This window comes from Pseudophryne corroboree, chromosome 1 (assembly GCF_028390025.1).
Source record: "Pseudophryne corroboree isolate aPseCor3 chromosome 1, aPseCor3.hap2, whole genome shotgun sequence".
Classification (NCBI taxonomy): Eukaryota; Metazoa; Chordata; class Amphibia; order Anura; family Myobatrachidae; genus Pseudophryne; species Pseudophryne corroboree.
In genome coordinates, this window is record NC_086444.1 from 777,682,216 (window position 1) to 777,698,819 (window position 16,604).

The following is a 16,604-nucleotide window of genomic DNA, read 5'->3' on the forward strand; positions in this document are numbered from 1 at the left end:
CCTTATCACAGGACTTCTCTGGATCAACGACCTTCTTACAGTGGGACGAATGAACCCAAGTCTCTCTCTCAGCAACCTTCAATGCTGTAGTGCTAGTCAATAAGACCTGGTATGGTCCTTCCCATCTGTCAATAAGGCAACCTGAGCGTAGAAAATTCCGTATCATTACATAATCCCCAGGTTCAATGTCATGACAATTACTATCTGGTAAATCAGGAATCACTAACTTCAGATTATCATTTTGATTCCTTAACTGTTTACTCATGTTAATCAAGTATTTTACAGTCACTTCATTGTTACACTTCAAATCATCCTGAGGGTTAATCATAACATGCGGTTGTCGACCAAACAAGATTTCAAAGGGAGACAGATTAAGAGGGGACCTGGGAGTGGTTCTGATGCTGTACAGCACAATGGGTAAAGCTTCTGGCCATGTCAATCCTGTCTCTGCCATCACTTTACTCAGTTTATTTTTAATAGTGCTGTTCACTCTTTCCACTTTCGCACTCGCCTGTGGACGGTATGGGGTGTGCAGCTTGCTATCAATTCCCATCAGTTTACACATTCCTTGAAAGGCATCACCTGTAAAATGGGTACCCCTATCACTTTCGATAATTCTAGGGATACCATATCTACATACAAATTCCTGCACAATTTTCTTAGCAGTAAACATAGCGGTATTTGTGGCCGCCGGAAATGCTTCGACCCAATTTGAAAAAACATCTATACAAACAAGTACATATTTCAAATTTCGACAAGGGGGTAATTGAATGAAGTCAATCTGTATTACCTGGAAAGGGCCGCCGGCAGGTGGGATATGGGATGGTTCTGTAGGTATTGCCTTTCCAATATTCTTTCTCAAACAGGTAAGGCATGACATGGCTCTTTTACTCGCATGAGATGAGAATCCTGGGGCACACCAATATGCTCTTACCAACTTGCACATCCCTTCCCTGCCCAGATGAGTCAGCCCGTGAGCTGCCTCAGCTAAACATGGAAGGTATGCTCTGGGGGCCACCGGTTTACCTTGTCCATCCGTCCAGAGTCCTGAGGACTCCTGGCCATATCCCTTTGCCTTCCAGACTGCCTTTTCCTGTTTGGAACACAAATTTTGCATCTCACACAACTTCTGTGTGTTGATGGTATTAAATACCATCAGTTGTGTGGTGTCTGTCTGTCTGGGGGTACCAGCTGCTAATTTAGCCGCTTCGTCTGCTCGGCTGTTACCAAGTGATATTGGGTCTTGGCTATATGTGTGTGCTTTACATTTGATAACAGCCACTCTGTCGGGTTCCTGTATCGCTGTTAGAAGCCTTTTTATATGAGTTGCATGCGCTACCGGTGTACCAGCTGCCGTCATGAAATTTCTGAGGCGCCATAGGGCTCCGAAATCATGGACTACCCCGAATGCGTATCTAGAATCGGTGTAGATATTGGCTGATTTGCCCTTAGCCAATTCACATGCTCTGGTTAGGGCGACCAGTTCAGCAACCTGGGCTGAGTGAGGTGGGCCTAGCGGTTCCGCTTCTATGGTGCCTTGGTCATCTACGACTGCGTACCCAGTACACAAGTCTCCCGAGTCTGACTGTCTATGACAACTACCGTCCGTGTAGAACGTAAGTTCTGCATCTTCCAGTGGGTTGTCACTGATGTCAGGCCTTGCGGTAAAATTTTGGGTCAAATATTCCATACAATCATGAGTGTCTTCCTTTGTATTAAATCCTCCTTCCCCACCACTCTCATCCTCCACCCTTTGTGCCTGTCCAGGCACACCTGGGAGATATGTTGCAGGATTTAATGCACTGCATCTCCTTATGGTGATGTTTACGGGGGCCATTAGTGCCAATTCCCATCTTGTAAACCTTGCTGATGAGACGTGCCTGGTTTGGGCAGAATTTAACAAGGCTGACACTGCATGTGGTGTATGAATTGTGAGGTTGTGACCTAGCACGACGTCTTCGCTTTTCGTTACTAGTAATGCTATCGCAGCAACGCTTCGTAAGCATGTGGGGAGGGATCGCGCTACCGTGTCTAGCTGAGCGCTGTAATATGCTACTGGCCTGCTGGCATCACCGTGCTTTTGGGTTAGTACGCCTGCCGCGCAACCAGCACTTTCTGTTCCGTATAGTTCAAAGGGTTTCCCATAGTCAGGCATACCTAATGCTGGTGCCTGCGTTAGGCACTGTTTAAGTCTCTCAAATGCTGCCTCAGACTCGTCTGTATGCGAAATCCGATCAGGTTTGTTTGAGGAGACCATCTCCTGCAAAGGTAACGCTAAAATGGAAAACCCTGGGATCCAATTACGGCAATACCCACACATTCCTAAAAATGTTCTGATCTGTTGCTGGGTTTGTGGCAGAGTCATGTCTCTAATTGCTTGAATTCTATCAGCGGTCAGGTGTCTCAGTCCTTGTGTTAGACAGTGTCCCAAATATTTTACCTTAGTTTGGCATAATTGCAACTTGTCTTTGGAAACCTTGTGTCCTGTGTCTGAAAGATGAAACAGAAGCTGTTTCGTATCCTTCAGGGATGCTTCCAATGAATCAGAACACAGTAGTAGATAATCCACGTACTGTATTAATACTGATCCACTCACTGGTTGGAAAGACTGTAAACAATCATGCAAAGCCTGAGAAAATATACTTGGACTATCTATGAATCCTTGTGGTAATCGAGTCCATGTGTATTGGACTCCTCTGTATGTGAATGCAAACAAATATTGACTGTCAGGGTGCAGAGGTACCGAAAAGAAAGCGGAGCAGAGGTCAATAACAGTGAAAAATTTTGCAGTGGGAGGGATTTGCATTAGGATGACAGCTGGATTTGGCACTACGGGGAACTGACTCTCAACTATTTTGTTAATCCCCCTTAGATCCTGCACTAGCCGGTAACCCCTCCCCCCACTCTTTTTAACAGGGAAGATGGGACTATTGGCAGTGCTGGACGTTCTTACCAGAATGCCCTGTTGTAGCAAGCGCTCTATTACGGGATAAACTCCTAACTCCACCTCTGGCTTCAGAGGGTACTGTGGGATTTTTGGAGCTATCCTACCATCTTTTACTTGTACAACTACCGGAGCTACGTTTGCCATTAATCCAGTGTCCTGTCCATCTTTTGTCCAAAGTGACTCTGGTATCTGAGATGTCATTTCTTCTACTTGGGAGGGAGTCCTATTTGTCATAATGGTATGTGACATTAATTTTGACGGGGAGTCTAACATGTCTCGTACTTCCTGAGCGTGATTCTCAGGTATGTCCAAGAATACACCTTCAGGAGTACAATAAATGACGCACCCCATTTTACACAGTAAGTCTCTTCCCAGGAGATTGGTCGGTGCCGATGCAGCCAGCAAAAAGGAATGCTTGGTATGTAAAGGCCCTACTGTAATCTCGGCTGGTTTGCTAACAGGGTAGTGCTGGACTACTCCCGTTACCCCTATAGCTGGAATTGTCTTACCAGTGGTTCTCATGCCCACTGTCGAATTTATCACTGATTTGGCCGCCCCTGTGTCTACAAGAAAGTTTAATGATTTACCAGCTACATTGATTGCAATTTCTGGTTCACTTCCAAGGCTTGCAATCAATTTTACTGGCTGCAGATTACAGGTATGGCCACACCCCTATTGGGTATGGTGACCTCCCTGAATCCCGCTGGCAGCAACTACTTGTGAGGGAGTTAGCTGGGAACTACCAGAGGTTTGCCAATCTCTGTTTGGGGGGTATCTTTTTGTTTCCCCTGCATGTGGCTCATAACTCCGTTTCTGCGGACCCTGCTCCCAATGTCGTGTGTCGTGTCGTTGTCTAGGGGGTTGGTATGAGTTTCGTGAATTCTTCATTCTACAATCTCGTGCCATGTGTCCCTGTTTATGACAAGAATAACAAGTAACCACATTTGACTTACCCACAGGGTTTGGTGATATAAACAAAGGCTGCCTTGTGGTCAGGGCCTGTATACTTACTGCCATTAACTTATCACCTTGTTGTTCCCTGTGTCTGGTGATGTTCCTATCGTGATCAATAGCAGCCTCTCTCAAAGTAGCCACAGACAGACCTCGCCAACATGGTTGTGTGGTCTGTACCCTAGTCTTCAATGACTCTTTTAAACCATCCATCAGTACCGATACTGCTACTTCTCGATGGTTTATGTTTGTTTTAATGTCCTCTATGCCTGTGTATTTTGCCATTTCTGATAATGCTCTGTGAAAATACTCTGCAGCTGTTTCTGACTCCTTCTGTTTAATGGAGAATATTTTGTTCCATTTAACTACGGCTGGGAAATACTCCTTTAACTGTAAGCTTATTCTTTTTACATTGTCTTTGTTGTACACATCTGTAAGAGGTACATCCTGATCTAATCCACAGTCAGCTAAAAATTGAGCTGCGTCGACATTGGAGGGTAAACATGCTCTCAGCAATATCTGCCAGTCTTTGTTGTTGGGCTCTACAGTGTTACCTAGGTCTCTGATGTATTTTTGGCTGGCAACTAAGTCTTTTCTAGGGTCAGGGAATTCAGACACTATGGTCCTTAATTCCATTCTGGAAAATAGGCTATACATGGCAATGTTCATCACAGGGGTGACTCCTGATGTGTCAGTTTTCCCATTTGGAACAGCTATTACCCTAACAGGATTAACTCTAACAACATCACTCTGTGTGGGTTCTACAGCCTGTGGTGAAATGGCTTCAGCATAGTGTATGGTGCCGTACTTACCTGTAGATACGACCTCACCTATCCCTCCGCTAGGGGCCCTTGTTACTAATCTCGTGGGTGGAGCTGTGCCTACTGTGGTCTCTGCTATGGTGGCTGCTAGAGAGAGCGCTGAAATTGTTGCCGATTCGTCTTCTTGATCACACTCCTGAGGAAAGTTCAAAACAGGGTACAACTTGCACGGGTTAATACTTGCATTGGTTAATTGGTTAACATTATCTTTAACATTTACACAGTTGCTAAGTGTTTGTGTGTTACACCTTAGTGCGTCATTCTCCGCAACCAATTTCTCTCCTGATATGTATGGTGGCGGTGGGGCCGTGGCTATCAGTTTTCTGATTGAGCCAGATCCCGCCGCCTGAGCCAATCCTCTCTGTATGTCACCCTCCTGTTGCCACAACTGCAAATAATCATAATGCTTGATTCGTCTCTTTGCTGATTTAATGAGACATATCCTTCTCCTTAAATTCGTTAACACTTCTGTGCTGAAGCTACCTACTCTTGGGAATTTCTCCCCGTCATGTACCGTCATTCTCTCCCATTCATCACATAAAACCTCTGTGTGTGAACCGTATTTTTCACACATCACGTACCTTGCCGACCCAATTGGTCGGTTCACTGAATCAACCCGAACCGAGGTTGATCGCCCCCTACCTGAACAAGTGGCCCCCATAGTTCGAAGGTGTTGCTTTATTCAGCCAACCCTTACGCAAACCAAATGTCCAAAATAGGCTGACGGTGGCCGTTTACCGAGTACCCCACTCACTCGCCCACGCCGACCAATACGACCTGATCACACCGATATGGTGCTGGCGTACTCGACCCAGGGCCCCTGCGACCTGAACCTCTATTTACTGGAACCTGTGAGGGTGATCCGAAGAACACTTACTCTTTCCAGTAACTATTGGTTGTTGGATAGTTCCTGAGTGAGCAGCGAACTTCCCTTAAAATAAAAAAAATTACACAAATCACATTAGAATGTACAAATAGCGTTTATGACCTTCGTACACAAATAGTACCGGTCAGGTTTACTAATGTACACAATTACGTGCGGTACAATCGTTCAGCACATAAGCAACTAATCTTATGTACGGAGCGACCAGTGGAATCGAAAATTGCGGCTGCGAATTCCTTCAGCAAGAGCTTGTATGGCCTATATGGGTGTTGCACCAACCCTTTCTTGGTGTTGTGCCTGTGGACTGTATAGCGGACTTCCTTGTCTGCTGTACCTGAACCTGCTGGTCTGCTATGACCTCCTGGTCTGTTACAGTATGACCTCCTGGTCTGCTACACTCTAATGCTCAAATTTTATGTTTAACCAGGGATGCCTCCCTAGCCACCATGTACGTCACTTACACGCATGTACCTCACGAGAACTCGACTTTTCTTGTGGTTCAACCTGTAAAATTGTATACAACACACTCACTCACCACATGTACACTTTTGTTTCTATTTCTATTTCTGCGCAGAAATTTCTCTTTAGACCAGATGTGTTACAAATTAGGAGAAGGATCTATTAATTTAAATTTCGAATTTAAAAAAAAATAGATTTGCGCGATTTATCGCCTGGCGTTATTTACCGCGTGGCGCTACTTATCGCGTTGAGAGGAGAAAAAAAAAAAAAACAACTTGTGATTTGAGTTACGTGGGCGTACCCGTACGCTCCGTTGCGTAATATACGCTGCGTGCGTCGGCCCTTGGATTGCGTACGCAAGTCTCAGTCTTTTGTTAGAGACACGTGTACGCAAAGCAAAGATCCACCGTAACACAATTTATACGTTTATCAATGTAGATGATGCTTTATCATCTACCGCGCACCACACTGACTTCGCCTTGTCTCTCAGGCAGAGCTGTGTGTTTGTCTATACTTTAACTATATTACCTTTACACTTTGAAAGAGCGGCAAATCTCTCTTAGCACGTTTATCAACTATATAATAGCAAACAGGAGAGTGATATACGAAAATACACGAATGAAAAGAAATGCAGATATGCGTGCGTGTGAACGCAAGACAGAAAAATAAACAGTTTTAAAAGAGACTAGCGTGTTGTTCTTACCTCCGGTTCCCGGATTCCTTCAGCACCCTTTACTAAGAGAAGCAGACGCTTATCCAAACAGCACTACGAGGAATATGATCTCCCGCCCTTTGCTGCTGGATAATGTCTGCTGTAATTACCTAGTGCAGATATGTGAAGGACAGGACGAGCCCGCAATTGTTAAAGCAGATTATTTATCTTATATAATACCCTTTATGAGGTCTAAGAACACTGTACGCTATCTACGTATGAAGTACCGTAAGGGTACGCACGTTGCGTAACAACGGACGAGCCCCCAATTGTTAAAGGGTATTATATAAGATAAATAATCTGCTTTATGAGGTCTAAGAACACTGTACGCTATCTACGTATGAAGTACCGTAAGGGTACGCACGTTGCGTAACAATCGCTTAGCCGTAGTCGAGACGCTCAAGCGTCACGTTCGCTCACGGCCAAGAGATCACAGGCAGGCACGCTATTGGCTGCCGACTACCGTAATGATTCGCTATAGCGATGCGACCGCTCGAGACCACGAAGAGATCACCAGCGGCGCATACGCTCACAATGTAAAACCTTTATATCTAAACCATAAACAGTGTATTATGCAGTAAACCCTTTGTGTAGTGATATGGTGTAAATGCAACACAGTATAACCTTACTAGCTTAAAAGCAGTTTGAGCGTCACCGACGCTCTGAGAATACTTAACTCTATAAGAAATACACAGATACCTGGGCTTAGGGTCCAACGCCTAATATATATATATTTTGAATGATATACTTGCAAAAGAATTAATACAAATACAAATCATACACTACAATATAACATAGACTAACTAACCAGGTAACTACACAGTAAATACAATACAATTAAGTTTAAGAGAAAAATGAGAGAAAGAGAAGAGAGAGAAAGATATGGCCCATAATAACAAGAGAGAAACAGTATGATTACGGAGAAAAACTTACGCACAAAGGAAACGATCGCATGCGCCTCTGGACATCCAGCTCCCGATTTTCAGCAATGATAACCGTTGAAGAGTGAGAGCTGGATGTGATCGGCCTTTCTATTTATGCCCCACACACAATGCAATTCAATGGTCCCTACAATCTCATTGTTCATTGGACACAGGAATTCCTCCTCGCATTATAACAAAAGGTCATAGGTTGATTCATACAGGTGGGCTGTGACTATTTCCAACAGCTCAGGTGGGAGGGAAACTGGGTTTCCCGCCGCATGGGTAATAAAGTGCAAATAAAGTAAATGTTCATAAACTTCTTATTTCCATAACTATTCGCACGAGCGATTGATCTGCTTCAAACCAACACCGGAATATTTCTAATTAAATATTCTTCCGATGGATACTAAACACCACTGTATTACTCCTGTCTGACCCTTCGTATCAAACAAAGAGGGATTTCTCTGTTCATGAACATTCTATATTAACCAAACTTTCAGAATCTATCAAAGGGACCATGATCTACAAAATACATTATATAGTGAAAATATGTAATGATTGAGTCGCACGCTACGATCACATAAACTCTACCGTAAATACGCATACCGTGCGCCTGCGGGTGCCCGCGACTGTGAGTATGCGCACGTACGGGAGAGCGTACGCATGCGCAGCACGGACCTGTGTGAGGTGCAAATATGGTAGTGTGCATAGAGATATTTTTCTGACTTTGACACCGCCATGGGACAGGGTGCGCTGGGAATCCTCCCCTAGGGTAGATAAAGCTCTCACACGCTTATCTAAGAAGGTGGCCCTGCCCTCGCAGGATACGGCCACCCTAAAGGATCCTGCAGATAGAAAGCAGGAAAGTATCCTGAAATCTGTTTATACACATTCAGGGACTCTACTGAGGCCGGCAATTGCGTCGGCGTGGATGTGTAGTGCTGTAGCAGCATGGACAGATAATCTGTCTGAGGAAATGGATACCTTGGACAGGGATACCATTATGCTGACCCTGGGGCATATAAAAGACACTGTCCTATATATGAGGGATGCCCAGAGGGACATTTGCCTACTGGGCTCTAGAATTAATGCAATGTCAATTTCTGCCAGGAGGGTCCTGTGGACTCGGCAGTGGACAGGTGATGCCGACTCCAAAAAAACACATGGAGGTGTTACCTTACAAGGGTGAGGAATTGTTTGGGGACGGTCTCTCGGACCTGGTTTCCACAGCTACTGCTGGGAAGTCAAACTTTTTGCCATATATTCCCTCACAACCTAAGAAAGCACCGTATTACCAAATGCAGTCCTTTCGCGCACAAAGAAGCAAGAAGGTCAGAGGTGCTTCCTTTCTTGCTAGAGGCAGGGGTAGAGGAAAAAAGCTGCACCTTACAGCTAGTTCCAAGGAACAGAAGTCCTCCCCGGCTTCCACTAAATCCATCGCATGACGCTGGGGCTCCACGGGTGGAGCCAGGAGCGGTGGGGGCGCATCTCCGACATTTCAGCCACCAGTGGGTTCGCTCACAGGTGGATCCCTGGGCTATACAGATTGTGTCTCAGGGATACAAGCTGGAATTCGAGGTGATGCCCCCTCAACGTTACCTAAAATCAGCCCTGCCAGCTTCCCCCATAGAAAGGGAAGTAGTGGTAGCAGCAATTCACAAGCTATTTCTCCAGCAGGTGGTGGTAAAGGTTCCCCTTCTTCAACAGGGAAAGAGATACTATTCCACAATGTTGTGGTATCGAAACCGGACGGTTCGGTCAGACCTATATTAAATTTAAAGTCCCTGGACATTTATCTGAAAAGATTCAAGTTCAAAATGGAATCGCTCAGAGCTGTCATTGCAAGCCTGGAAGAGGGGGATTTTATGGTTTCTCTGGACATCAAGGATGCTTACTTGCATGTCCCCATTTATCCGCCTCATCAGGCGTACCTCAGATTTGTGGTACAGGACTGTCATTACCAATTCCAGACGTTGCCGTTTGGCTCTCCACGGCACCGAGAATATTTACCAAGGTAATGGCAGAAATGATGGTGATCCTGAGAAAGCAAGGAGTCACAGTTATCCCATACTTGGACGATCTCCTCATAAAGGCGAGGTCAAGGGAGCAGTTGCAGATCAGCGTAGCGCACTCTCAGGAAGTGTTGCAACAGCATGGCTGGATTCTGAATATCCCAAAGTCGCAGCTCATTCCTACGACGCGTCTGCCCTTTCTGGGCATGATTCTGGACACAGACCAGAAGAAGGTGTTTCTCCCGACGGAGAAGGCTCAAGAGCTTGTGACTAGTCAGAGACCTCTTAAAACCGAAACAGGTGTCGGTGCATCACTGCACGCGAGTCCTGGGTAAGATGGTGGCATCGTACGAAGCCATTCCCTTAGGCAGGTTCCATGCAAGGATCTATCAATGGGATCTGTTGGACAAATGGTCCGGATCGCATCTTCAGATGCAGCGGCTGATCACCCTGTCCCCCAGGGACAGGGTGTCTCTTCTGTGGTGGCTACAGAGTGCTCACCTTCTCGAGGGCCGCAGGTTCAGCATACAGGACTGGGTCCTGGTGACCACGGATGCGAGCCTCCGAGGGTGGGGGGCAGTCACTCAGGGAAGAAACTTCCAAGGGTTGTGGTCAAGTCAGGAGGCTTGTCTGCACATAAATATCCTGGAACTAAGGGCCATATTCAACGCCCTGAGTCAAGCGGAGCCCCTGCTTCGCAACCGACCGGTGCTGATTCAGTCAGACAACATCACCGCGGTGGCTCATGTAAACCGCCAGGGCGGCACAAGAAGCAGAGTCGCGATGGCAGAAGCCACCAGGATTCTTCGGTGGGCGGAGAATCACGTGCAAGCACTGTCAGCAGTTTTCATTCCGGGGGTGGACAACTGGGAAGCAGACTTCCTCAGCAGGCACAACCTTCACCCGGGAGAGTGGGGACTTCATCACGAAGTCTTCATTCAGATTACAGATCGTTGGGAACAGCCATAGGTAGACATGGTGTCCCGTCTCAACAAAAAGCTACAACGGTATTGCGCCAGGTCAAGAGACCCTCAGGCGATAGCTGTGGACGCCCTGGTAACACCGTGGGTGTTCCAGTCGGTCTATGTGTTTCCTCCTCTTCCTCTCATACCCAAGGTGCTGAGAATCGTAAGAAGAAGAGGAGTGAGAACAATACTCATTGTTCCGGATTGGCCAAGAAGGCCTTGGTACCCGGAACTGCAAGAAATGCTCACAGAGGACCCATGGCCTCAGCCTCTCAGACAGGACCTGTTGCAACAGGGGCCCTGCCTGTTCCAAGACTTACCGCAGCTGCGTTTGACGGCATGGCGGTTGAACGCCGGATCCTAGCGGAAAAAGGCATTTCGGAGGAAGTTATTCCTACGCTGATAAAGGCTAGGAAGGACGTGACAGCAAAGCATTATCACCGCATATGGCGAAAATATGTTGCTTGGTGTGAGGCCAGGAAGGCCCCTACAGAGGAATTCCAACTGGGCAGATTTCTGCACTTTCTACAGTCTGGAGTGACTGTGGGCTTGAAGTTGGGATCCATAAAGGTCCAGATTTCGGCCCTATCCATTTTCTTTCAAAAGGAACTGGCATCTCTTCCTGAAGTTCAGACGTTTGTTAAGGGAGTGCTGCATATTCAGCCCCCTTTTGTGCCACCAGTGGCACCTTGGGATCTCAACGTGGTGTTGGGTTTCCTAAAATCCCACTGGTTTGAACCACTTAAGACCGTGGAGCTAAAGTATCTCACGTGGAAGGTGGTCATGCTATTGGCCTTAGCTTCGGCTAGGCGTGTGTCAATATTGGCGGCTTTGTCATGTAAAAGCCCCTATCTGGTTTTTCATATGGACAGGGCAGAATTGCGGACTCGTCCCCAATTTCTGCCAAAGGTGGTTTCATCTTTTCATTTGAACCAACCTATTGTGGTGCCTGCGGCTACTCGTGACTTGGAGGATTCCAGGTTACTAGATGTAGTCAGGGCTTTGAAGATTTATGTAGCCAGAACAGCTGGAGTCAGGAAAACTGACTCGCTGTTTATCCTATATGCCCCCAACAAGTTGGGGGCTCCTGCTTCAAAGCAAACAGTTGCCCACTGGATCTGTAACACGATTCAGCAGGCTCATTCTGCGGCTGGATTGCCACATCCAAAATCAGTGAAAGCCCATTCCACAAGGAAGGTGGGCTCTTCTTGGGCGGCTGCCCGACGGGTCTCGGCTTTACAGCTTTGCCGAGCTGCTACTTGGTCGGGTTCAAACACATTTGCAAAATTCTACAAGTTTGATACCCTGGTTGAGGAGGACCTTGAGTTTGCCCATTCGGTGCTGCAGAGTCATCCGCACTCTCCCGCCCATTTGGGAGCTTTGGTATAATCCCCATGGTCCTTACGGAGTCCCCAGCATCCACTAGGACGTTAGAGAAAATAAGAATTTACTCACCGGTAAATCTATTTCTCATAGTCCGTAGTGGATGCTGGGCGCCCGTCCCTAGTGTGGATTTTCTGCAATACGTGTACATAGTTATTGCTTAATAATGGGTTATGTTCTGTTGGCATCCATTGTTGATGCCATGTTGTTGTTCATACTGTTGACTGGATAAGTGTATCAAGTTATACGGTGTGATTGGTGTGGCTGGTATGAGTCTTACCCGGGATTCCAAAATCCTTTCCTTATAATGTCTGCTCTTCCGGGCACAGTTTCCTTAACTGAGGTCTGGAGGAGGGGCATAGAGGGAGGAGCCAGTGCACACCAGATAGTACTAAATCTTTCTTTAGAGTGCCCAGTCTCCTGCAGAGCCCGCTATTCCCCATGGTCCGTACGGAGTTCCCAGCATCCACTACAGACTATGAGAAATAGATTTACCGGTGAGTAAAATCTTATTTTTTCAAACACATCCTGTAACATGGCAGTTAGGAGGCAATTGGCTGGTACTTTATCTGCATCCAAGGCTCAGTGAATAGACCCCAAAGTTTGAGCACTGACCAGTAGGGTTAGATTAACCGGTATCCGGATGGTAAATTGACAGTCAGTAGAGCGACCATTATTGGTTGACATGAGTTTTTAACTTTATTTTTAACTTTTTCATCCACCTGGATTACGATTGGGAATAGTAACCTGTGTCAAGCGCAGTGAGGCACCTTGCCCATTCATTCGCCATGCAAGGGGACATGGTGCACTCATTGGGGTTCCTGGTCATGTTACGGAAAAAACTACACCAAAAAAAAAAAACTCCCACAAAAAAACCCTGTCGACCTTTTCATGTGTCGAACTGTTCCGTGTCGACCAATAGTGTTTGACTTATTGGGCAGGATTAAAATGTTCCGTCCCCTCCTCCCGCAGTATTCTAATGTTACTGCCGACGGGTGCAACAACTTCATTTCAGCTCACTAGCCCCAGAGGGCTGAAATACGTGTAAAGAAACCCGTTTGGGCGCTCAAACGGGTCTCTTCACGATCGCGACCATTACATTAGTTGGGTTTAGGCACTTGATGCGCCTAATCCAGACTGTAATGAGCGCGATCACAGGGCACATTTGAATATCGCCCCTCTATCTCCCGTCATTTTAGATGGGAGATAACAGGTGCAATATGATTTGAATCCGGCCCTTTGACTGTCGACCTTATCGAGGTCAACCCATTGATCCATAACCAACTTAACCACAGCTGAAAAGTTGCGTCTCTCAGGGGGCCTAGAGAGAAACAAGCGCTTCTGCAATAAGCAATCTACCACTACTATTACATCAAACATTGTATCCAGTTCTGATCATAACAAATGTTTTTAAGTACATATGAATTTTACCAAGATTTGCTATATTCTCACAAGAATAAACAAAAATAGGGAATTGTTAGAAAAATTATTGTAAATAACCTTTTCAGCAACACTTATCTTGGCGTTTAGTTAATTCATGGTATTTTTTTCTTCAGTTGGTTTTGCCACAGCCCAGTACGTCTAGAGGTTATTTTCTTTTCTTTCAGGTATATGTTTAGCTTTAAAACCTTCATCTTCAGTTGGCAAGATGGTGATCAAGTCCTGAATGAGTTTGCAAACACCATGAAAGACCATGGATGTGATACTTAAACCCAATCACAGTGATACGTCCTGAAGAAAACATTTTTTGTTTCAGGCAGAAGCTTAATGTACGATTTCATCATTTTATAAGCAGAAATGTTTGGAAACATTTTTCAGAGTCTTAATTTTGTATTTGCAATGCTATATTCATGTTAGACTGCACTTATTCTTTTAAATGTTAATTTCAGAATAAACGTATTGCAATGGAATTGTACAGTACATTATAATTTTATTGCAGATTTTGTTTTCCTTCTGTCAATAGCAAAGCATACAAACTGAAGTGAGTGCATGTGAAGCTGTGAGCATCATATGAATTCAGAAGTGGGAACATTAGAGATTGTGAAAGGGAAATGTTTGAAAGTGCCTAGAAGATGCAGCATGGTTTTTTTTTTTTTTTTTAGTTGAAATAGGAGCAACACCTCAGTGCTGTACTAAGGATACAAATTTATCATACAGGTTGAGTATCCCATATCCAAATATTCCGAAATACGGAATATTCCGAAATACGGACTTTTTTGAGTGAGATAGTGAAACCTTTGTTTTTTGATGGCTCAATGTACACAAACTTTGTTTAATACACAAAGTTATTACAAATATTGTATTAAATGACCTTCAGGCTGTGTGTATAAGGTGTATATGAAACATAAATGAATTGTGTGAATGTAGACACACTTTGTTTAATGCACAAAGTTATAAAAAAATATTGGCTAAAATGACCTTCAGGCTGTGTGTATAAGGTGTATATGTAACATAAATGCATTCCGTGCTTAGATTTAGGTCCCATCACCATGATATCTCATTATGGTATGCAATTATTCCAAAATACGGAAAAATCCCATATCCAAAATACCTCTGGTCCCAAGCATTTTGGATAAGGGAGACTCAACCTGTATAAAGTAAATCTGTTCAGAAACACAATGGCAAAGAAAGACTAAAATAAATTTGCAGACACATTAAAGGGTTTATCCTAACCGCCTACTGCAGTGCAAGGGGTGATTTACTAAAGCACCTAAAATAGACAAGTGGAAGTGCTGCCCATATCAACCAATCAGAATTGTGTATTACTTTCTATAATGCAATAGACAAATGATAGTTAGAACCTGATTGGTTGCTATGGAAAAACACCCCTGCTTTAACTTTTAAGAAGCTTACATCTACTCCCAAGTGCCACGTTTGTACCTACAAGCCTGGCAAGAGACCTATATTTCTTACTAAACTAGGACACAGAGGTAGGTGAAAGAATATCATTTGGAATTATAGCAATTGGAGAGAACCTCTTGGGCTGTTCAACCATGAACTTTATATTCCATTACAAAAGGATGTATGTCATATCACAGTGTCATCATTTGGATTATGTAGGAACGCAGTCAGAGCTGGCCCTAACCAATATGATGCCCTAGGCAAGATTGCAGCTGGTGCCCACTAGCACCTTTGCTAGTTCTGCCTCTGACCCTGCACCGCTTTCCCAGCACCATCACCCCTCACCCATAGCAGTCCTCATTTTGGTGCTCCTACCCACTATATTTTAAATATGAACAGTGCGCACATTCGGTGCACAGCCTAAAAAGGGGCATATTCTTGCTGGGAAGGGGCATGGCCACACAATAGTACCCCGAATTCAAATAACGCCACACAGCAGTGCAACTTTAGTCACATTCTATCATGCAATAGTGTCCCTTATACACGTTACATAACACAGTAGTACCACTTTACCTTATATACATTACTCCTCACAGTAGTGCCCCTTATTCACATTACACCACACCATATTGCTCTTTATTCACATTACACTACACAGTAGTGCCCTTATGTTACGCCACACAGTAGAGTACTTTATACACATCATACCACACAATAGTAATGCATTTATACACAATACCACACAGTAATGCCCCTTACACATGACACACATTATTAATGTCCTTCTAAACATAATGCGCCTTATATACTGTATTATGCCAACCTTTATTAATGCCCTTATACACATAATGTCCCTTACACATATGCTGCACATTATTAATACCCTTATATACATAATGACACACCTAGTGCCCCTTACACATATGCTGTACACTACTGCACAACCAACCCACCCGCACACAACCACTAGCACTGACCTCTGCCTCTACTTGGATACAGATGTGTCCTCATACATCTTGCCTCAATATGCCATGCAGCAGGAGATGCCTGTCGTGAGTCAGCGGACAGCTCTGCTAACACCAGGCGCCTTTTTTGACTAAAATGCATCTTATTTGCATTACTATGTGGCTAGGATGCACAAGCAGCTTCGGCTAATAAAAAGGATATGTGGCTTGCATATATTCTGTGCGCGACTGTGGTTGTATCTGCATTCGAAATGCTACATTTCAGTGATTTCCAGGAACACTGTAACGTAGCATCTTGTATGCAGATACAGCCGCTGTCACACACAGAATATAGGCATGCCGCATATCATTTTAATCAGCAGAAGCTGCTTGTGCCCCTAAGCATACCAAATGCCCTAGGCATTTGCCTAGTTTGCCTATGTCTCCAGTCTGAAAGCAATGATTTAAATGTTTATTTAAAACATTAAAATGTTTTAAATGGATTAAGTAACAAACTAGGACTTACCAACAATGGTTACAGCAAACACTAGGAGATGTATTAAGCCTGGAGAAGCGATATAAAAAAAAAAAAAAAAATTAAAATAAATAAAAAGGGAGCGGTATAAGTGGAAGGTGATAACACACCAGCCAATCATTACGGGTTTGAAGGACAGGAGCTGATTGGCTGGTGCATTATCACCTTCCACTTATCACTGCTGTATCACTTCTCCAGGCTTAATACATCTGCCCCTATGTAATTGAA

At 44.7% G+C, this 16,604-nt stretch overlaps 1 protein-coding gene across 1 annotated transcript in view; it reads left to right on the forward strand.

The window, feature by feature from the left end:
• LOC134910100 (complement C3-like) overlaps positions 1-14,477 on the forward strand; it is a 465,863-nt gene extending 451,386 nt beyond the window's left edge. Inside the window, exon 41 of the mRNA XM_063917765.1 lies at positions 13,664-14,477. Coding sequence (XP_063773835.1) covers positions 13,664-13,766 — 103 coding nt within the window. The 3' untranslated portion in view covers positions 13,767-14,477. The remainder of the gene's footprint in view (positions 1-13,663) is intronic.
• The last annotated feature ends 2,127 nt before the right edge of the window (positions 14,478-16,604 follow it).